Source organism: Plectropomus leopardus, chromosome 11 (genome assembly GCF_026936395.1).
Source record: "Plectropomus leopardus strain MGB_pleo_1.0 chromosome 11, ASM2693639v1, whole genome shotgun sequence".
NCBI classification, from domain to species: domain Eukaryota; kingdom Metazoa; phylum Chordata; class Actinopteri; order Perciformes; family Serranidae; genus Plectropomus; species Plectropomus leopardus.
Genome location: NC_142186.1, coordinates 26229178 through 26236956, shown reverse-complemented (window position 1 = coordinate 26236956; position 7779 = coordinate 26229178). Strand labels below are relative to the sequence as shown.

The window sequence follows — 7779 nt, the reverse complement described above, 5'->3', positions numbered from 1 at the left end:
ATCTTGATGTATCAGGTGTTTAGATCATCTTGGAAAAGGAGATGTGCCTCACTAACAAAGATTTCTGACAAATTTTCAACCAAAATTTGAGAGAAATATATCTGCTCTGTGCATAAAAAAGAGTCTTAGATCATTCACTCAAACCTGTGAAAAATAAAAACAAAAGGACTGCATTAATTATTTTTGATCAGTGTAAATAAAAATGCTTTGCAAGAGATTCATACTTAAAACAAGAGGTCAAAGTTTAATATAAATAAGTTTCACTATTACGAACCTCTGAGCTCTGAGGTTTAAGTGTGAGTTGATCACTAGTGTGTACCAGAGACAGATTTTTTTTGGATATGCATAGATCAATAGGAGAGACAAAATACAAACGTAAAGGTTACATACAGTCACACAACCAGTGTTTTTGCATGTCAGAGTTATTTTACACATGTCGGCAATAGTGTACTTTATATTCCTGCAACCTTTTAGATTAAAAAAAAAAGATCTAACTTCTTTCACTCATGACAGAACTGTGAAAAACTCAACCTGTTGAGACTTGAAACTGGGATAAAATGGACCGAGCCTTTTTTGACCTGGTATTAACATGCATTTTGGTGACCCAAACACAAGTGGACAGCCGAGACACATCGACGCTATTCACACTGGTGCCTATAATTTGTCTCCAGCTGCCACTTGTGTTCAGATTTCGTAACTGCCCCGCACAGTTATTACGTCTTCACTTTAGCGAGCTGCTCTGTAGCATGCTCGCTAGTTACATTAGTGGTTGTGTCAGTCGGCAGAATTCAACACGTGTCCGTCCGATGGACGGTCTCTGAACACTTTGTCCAACTAGAAATAAAAATTGGCAAGTTTTAGAGCATTAGCACGCTATCACCAAAACAACCACTGCGTCCTACACTGATGCTGTTATTTTCCTGTTGCGTGCTGGTTTAGGATGCATCAGGGGGCCTTCGTGTTTACACTACAAAAGATATGTGGTCAGATATGTCCCAGACACTGTCCACGTGTGATTGGATCACTCCAAATGCACGTTAATACCAGGTCACACCTGCTTTTTTTTGTCGTCAAAGCTTTGTTAACTGTGTGGATTCAGCCGCATCATCGCACATCAATGACAAAACTTTGGCAAAAACAATAGTAGGGTCACGTTATTTGTCGTGATTACTGATCTTAACCTTGTTTCAAATCTCTGCAAGCTGATTTTTTTTTGTTTTCAACACTAAAGTTACATGAGAGGAAAACAAAGGCAGCATGGAGGTAAACAAAACACATTTTCATTTTTTAAAAAATGTGGCACACTATGAAAACGTTTTAGTAAATGGATGAAAACATGCAAAGACACTGGTGGTCCAACGCCTCACTGAGTGATGCCTTCACAGTACCTCTGCCTGTGTGAACACGCACGAACACAAACAGCGCTAACAAATCAAACTCTGCAGTGCATAGAAGGTTTATAAAAATAGTCGTGGAAAGAGATGGTGCTGCTCGATAACTGACTGACATACTGATACGATTTTGGCGACTTGATCCTAAAAGTCTCGGACCATTAAATCGTTGTCATCTTGGTGATGTTTAAAGTAGTCAAGTTATCCTTATTGCGGATGTATTTTCATGCACAAACACTGCAAATCTTCCTACCACGAAACAGTGAAAGTTCAGTCACAACTCATCAAACATGTTTGCTTCGATCCTTGATAGCTTGGATGCACCTTCCCAGTGTTAAAAACAAAAAAAAACTAAGAGAAGGACAACGCAGATACATGGGTCATATCAGAACAAAAGCTTTAACAGCTGTTACAATCGAAACAGTTCTTCGTCTCAGGAGCAAACGCCGCCTCTGCTCCTCTTTGGAATTTCCTCTGTGTGTAGATATTAAATGTATTTTAGTGCATTCCCTGAAGAAGTTTTCTGTAATGAGGTTTTTAAAAAAAAATGTCTGTCATCATCCCAGAGGAGTTTTTTTTTTTTTTTTCTTCCATGCTGTGTAAAGGTACGTCTCGTCCCAAGGCATCACTTCTTGGGGTTTTCAGAGTTCAGCCACGAGCCGTCCTCCTCCACCTCCCGCCGGACGACCAGGAGCATCTCTGCCACGTCCTGAGAAAGCTGTTCGCTGAGAAATGTGCTGAGAGACAAACGAGGAGGACAAGAGATAAAAGGTTACATGGACACAGACAGAGGGGACAGATCACTGGAGCGCAGCGCTCTAACACAAACAAACAGTGAGGTAAGCCCCATGTGACCACTCATATGCCATGACTCACTCGCCGAGACAGAAATCAAGCAGCACGTCAAAGCCAAGTTTTGATCTCATTCAGAGCAGACACACACACACACAGACACCCACACACACACACGCACGCGCGCGCACACGTACATGAGCTGGGCGATATATCAATATTACATCTATCGTGATATGAAACCAGATTTTGTCTTAGATTTTTTTGATATCATAATACCAGTCTTTCCCACAGAATTAGGACCTGTGTGCGTCCCTTTGTTATCATTCAGTTTCGCTTCTCTAAGTTCTGACGTTTTTTCAGGTCTGTGAACGCAGCGCAGGTGGAGCTCTTTCAGTTCTTTTTTTTTTTCTCAGCAGCAAGTGGAGTTTGAGCTGTGGGGCGGATAGTTGACCCATCGCAACTGCGCCCAAAGTACAGTCAGCACTCTGGGAGTGTAATGGGATGTATGACAGAACAGGTTATATATTCCAAATAGTCCGGCTCCAAAAGTATAAAATCAATATGTGGCGGCAGATGTTTTGATTGTGGCGGACCACCACCAATAAATGAGTAAGTGCTGCCCGCCTTTAAATAAATCTGATTGGAACGAAAAAAAAAAAAGAAACCCCAATGACATTGGGTGCCTTTTCTGCTCTGAGTTTACGTCTCAACTTGCATTTTTTAGGACACTTCCTCAAAAACACGAGGCGCTTCACTGACATTAAAAACAATAACAAAACGCCGCACCAGGCTGCTTAAACGCACTCTGTCTGATTGGGAAATTACAGTAAAGTGATGTAATTTTCTAAACTTACCAAACTGTTCCAGCTATTTGCCTTTACCCACTCAGTCATTACATTCGCACTATTGGTGATTATTTATCAAAACATCTCATTGTTTAAATATTTAGTGAATGCACCAATAGTCCCTACAATATCGACATCATGACATTTTCTCACAAATATCTTGATAGACACGTTTTAAGGATGTGATGCACATATTTACCGTAGTTCTGCTTCTCCCCCGATGCAGACGGGACTCTTCAGTTTGGAGTCCAGGTTGTAGTACTGTCCGTTAACTTGTCGAACCGCTAGCCAGTGCCGCCTTCGGAGTGGGAGGGACACGATCCCGAGAGATACTCGTGACGGGACATTGAGAATAAAACCCTGGACCTTTGACATACAAAGGCTCTGAACCGTCCTGTATTTTTAAAAAAAGAGAGTGTCAGACAAAACTTGCACCTTGATTTATTCTTAGTTCTCTGTCTGTTCGGCTCAGTATATTTTATGGACTGTTCAGGTGTCAGGTGACCTCAACCTCGCGCACTTCTGTTGCACTGCCTGACTTCCTCAATTTCCCCAAATAAAAGCCTATTTTTTACATAGCGGTTAGGGTTGTGCGTAGGAGTGAGAGTCATGGCTCTCAACATGCAACAAGCCTCGGGGTTGCCCCGCATGATGCTCTGCTACTTGTGCAGAAATAGATTTATCTCTGTGTCTGTCAGCGAGTGTAAAAAGATGCTTTTGTTCTTTGTACATGAAAAGCTGATGCTTTGTGATTAGCTTTTAAAGTGTAAACTCCATGCAATGATTTACGGCATCTTCTTCATTTGTCGTTGTTTTTTCATAAATTAATTTTGTTGGTAAAACCCACTGATAGACATAGAGGGCCTATGTCTATCAGTGGGTTTTACCATTTCTTAATCTTTATAGCATGAGATTTGGGCCAAATTTATTAGAAAAAAGGGCTAAAATGAGCACACATATTCCAAATATAAACTTTGTAACCTGTAAGTAGATTTTTACGTATTGCTGTGCATGTATTCCCCTAGATGAGGTCATTAAAATAAATGACAGACAAAACAGGCATTTCCACATTCGCTGATCCAAATCCCTCTATGTCCATTAGAGCTTGATTGAAGTAAAATTTTACCAATATAATGACTCGAGTATCTCACCACATTCAAAGACACAATACAGGATTTGTTTATTTACAATGGAAATGGGAGACATGCATTACCAACTGAGAAACTCAAGCCCAGAAAATGCAAAGTACATTGCAGAGTAACGTGTATTTTAGGATGGACTGTCCCTGTTTCGATAAGACATGTCAGTGCAGTAAAGCTCGCAGTTTCTGATCTCACAGGTCTCAGGGTGTCTCACTCACCTGCGTTTGTCCCACCACACTGCAGCCAGGTCCCGACTCTGTAGTGCCGCCATGATGACGTTGACGTCATAGTTTCCTGTGCCTAACACGGAGCGATGAGGGTTCACCACACACTGTGGAGCCAGCCTGCATAGAGGGGGAAACGGAGCAACGCAGCATTTTAAAGGTAAAGTCCAATATGATACTGGCTCTGAGGTCATTTGTTTTATATCTTCTTCTGTATGAACATCTCCACCCTCTGGACTTTACTCTCAAGCCCGACATCCGTGGCAAATTAGCAGGATATGGCTGCATTTATTTGCAGAACTGATTAAGATAAGCCATATTTATTTATAACAACTTGGACAACGTTTCTTTGAGTTGATGGAGTCACAGGATTTCCACCAGGAAATTCTTTAGCCAAGGTCACAAGCTACCAAGATCATGACTCGACTCATTTCACAGTCAATGAAGTTAGCATGGCATCCTCAACAACAGCCAAACTAACTGCAGTGGCTTTTGTGGCGTGAAGCCGCACCACTGCTCTTCCTCGAAGGGTAATGTTATATATCATAAAACACTGATATAAATAAAAAAGTCACTGATCGGTTCTTTGTGACCTGACCCGCTCTATAAAGTTTCATCAGTTCAAGTATTGATCCTGTAGATTTCCAGCTTCTAAAAAAACCTCAAAAGGTTCACATTCTGCATTAATCCAGCTAGTGTATTCAGGTTTCTCATAAAACGGAATAAGCTAAAAAACAATAGAGTTGCAAAACTTTGCATGCAAATACTGTATTGACAGGTGGATGCCAAGTATTTATTTTTCACTATGTAAATAAATATTTTGCAAGTACAAATTAAGCTTTTAGTAGCCGAAGAATAATGAATCAATCGCTTTTTTGGTCCACTAGATAACGTTTTGCTGCAATAAAAACTCTTGGTGTGAAATAACAGACTGAAAATTTTTTATCTCGGAAGTGAACTTTATCTTATTAGATAAAACAAAGTTTTTTCCTTTAGTGGACCCCGGAAGAAGGATGTCCGTATTTCACTCAATAACTCAGTCACATAGTATTCACTATGCAAACCTTTGGAGAGACACACTGTACCGCTCAACTCTACTGTGTTATCTATTGCAGGCTGAAGAAATTTTGCATTTTTAAGTTGGTCTCACCTCTGACAGACACTGTATCATTCTGGACAGAAAGCTTTAACTGTGAAAATAAAACCAGCTGCTGCACAATATGTGTTACGTAACATTTTGATCGGGAAACTATGTGAGCAAATTTTTGAGTAATAATGGTGGCTGAGGTCATAAATGGGGCTATGGGCCAACAAACTGTGGGGATACTACTTTAACCCTTTATTTAACTCTCTATTTAACCCTTTGAAACCTGGACTGACATTACTTTTCTTGTGCTGCATTCAGATAATTTTTAAGCAGTTTTTCAGGTCATTTCCTTTTATGTTTTTCTTTTTTAGTTTCCTGTTTGTTTGTTTGATATGTTTCAGATTTTTTAAGGTAATTTTCTTTTGTTTTTTAGTAATTTCTTCATAATTTCTGGGTCACTTCTTAAATTGTTCATTGTCTGTTGTTTTGCAAAGCAGCTAAACAGGCAATGAGCAACTTGGAAATAGATGTTCTGCAAATTTCAAGAAATTGGTACATTTAGAAAAAAACGCAAGGGAAAATGTCCAGAGAAATATATATCATAATTATAGTTTTTAAATTATTTTTACAGAATTACTAAAATTTAACAAACTGTTTTCAGGTAATTTCCTTGGTTTTTCGTGTTAATCTTCAGGTAATCTTTTTATTTTCATTTTTAGTAATTTCTTGCTTATTCTGTGGGTAATTTAGTCTCTTGTTGCTCATTGCCTTCTCCCCATGTTTTTGAAAGAAATTAGAAAATTATTTTGAAAATGCTAGGAAAAAAAGTCCAGAGAACTCTGATAATAATATAATAATAATAATTATATATTCATTATTATTTTTTACAGATTTATTGTAATTTTAGGCAGGGTTTTCCCAGGCAATTACTTTGTTTTGTTTTTCCACTACTTCTTAGGTAATTTTAATTCAGCTTTATTTTTTGTAATTTCTTGCAAATTTCTGGGTCATTTAAGTTGCTCATTGCCATCTTCACGTTTTTGAAATAAAATCAAGTCAATTTGCCAAAATTTCAAAGGGTGAAGCAATGCCCCCGATTTTAAACTAATGTTTGTCTAATTCTTTTGCTTAATACAGAGCATATAAATATATTTTAGCTAACATTATATACGTTGAAAAACACCGACCCATCCTCAGATTCGCCCCCCTACCGTTTGCAGATGTCATCGGCTGTCTCCTTGGTGAACACCCGCTCCTGGAGCACGTTGTTGAGTGCATGAATCGCGCACAGCTCCAATCGTTGCTTCTCATGAAACACTTCTCCTTCGCTCATACTAAAACTAAACACACACACACACACAGAAAAATGAGAACAGTTAACAGGTAAACACGAGCTTTGATACAGTTAGCTTGGTAGCTAACAGACGAAGCTAACGATAACTTTAAAGTCGTTAGCTTACCGTAACGACGGCTAAACTGTGACAGCCTGCTGATTCTACTCTGTTTGGTCGCTGACAAATAGCAAAACAGCGGTAAAGGGAACTATTATTAATCGACAATAGCGACATGAAGCTCCTGACCTGCTGACAAAGCGCTCCCCCGTTAAAAAAAAAAAAGAGATGCTGGAGTCTGACAGCTACATCCAGAAACCGGAAGCAGATCCGTTGTTTTTATTGTGATGTTGTTGTTTTTGTGGTTGCGCGCCTGTCACGCCCATTTACGGTATTCACGGCAGCACTGAAGCTAACAAATCTGTCGCGTTGAACTGTTGTGATTTTGTGTTATTCTCTGAATAAAAACGCGATACATTCAACGTTGAATGAAACTTATGTCCTTGGCTGCGCACACAAACATGCACAGATCAGCTCCAACTGTGTTAAAGCGTCCTCTAGCGGCCCTGGTGGTGACCTATAATATATAGTATGAGGGGGTGGGAGGGGGCTTAAAAGTTACATAGGTGAGTTTTAGGCATTAAAATATAAATATGTCATATTTTTCTTGTTTATTTTTTGGCAGTCGTGGCATGTAATTGGGTATTTTTAGTCAAGCACTGTACTTAAGTACAATTTGAGGTACTTGGACTTTACTTAAGTCTTTTTTTTTCATGCAACTTTGTAGCCTACTTACTGCTTTACTTCTCAGAGGGAAATGTTGTACTTTTTTTTTACTTAATATTTTTCTGACAGCTTCAGTTGCCAACTACTTTACAAATTAAGAATTTTACTTAAAAGACGAGTTTTTAAAATATTATGTTTTTTTTTTTTAAATAAACAGTTATAATTTATACATGTGATT

At 38.9% G+C, this 7779-nt stretch overlaps 1 protein-coding gene and 1 long non-coding RNA gene across 3 annotated transcripts; one reads left to right on the top strand and one right to left on the bottom strand.

Moving 5' to 3' along the window:
• Window positions 1-217: 217 nt before the first annotated feature.
• On the bottom strand, window positions 218-7370 carry josd2 (Josephin domain containing 2). Of its 2 annotated transcripts, none has more exons than XM_042489938.2 (5): window positions 7065-7370; window positions 6696-6824; window positions 4392-4517; window positions 3231-3425; window positions 218-2128 (listed from the first exon to the last, which is right to left on the bottom strand). In XM_042489938.2, exons 2-5 carry the CDS (start codon window positions 6815-6817, stop codon window positions 2017-2019), a joined length of 555 nt encoding a protein of 184 aa, XP_042345872.1. In that variant the 5' UTR covers window positions 6818-6824; window positions 7065-7370; the 3' UTR covers window positions 218-2016. The 2 variants fall into 2 exon arrangements, with proteins under 2 accessions (XP_042345872.1, XP_042345870.1); XM_042489936.2 differs by having other exon boundaries at window positions 6945-7369.
• On the top strand, window positions 2002-6685 carry LOC148188282 (uncharacterized). The gene is made up of 3 exons (XR_015777937.1): window positions 2002-2230; window positions 4371-4557; window positions 5513-6685. It is a non-coding gene; the product is annotated as an uncharacterized LOC148188282 (long non-coding RNA).
• Window positions 7371-7779: the final 409 nt, after the last annotated feature.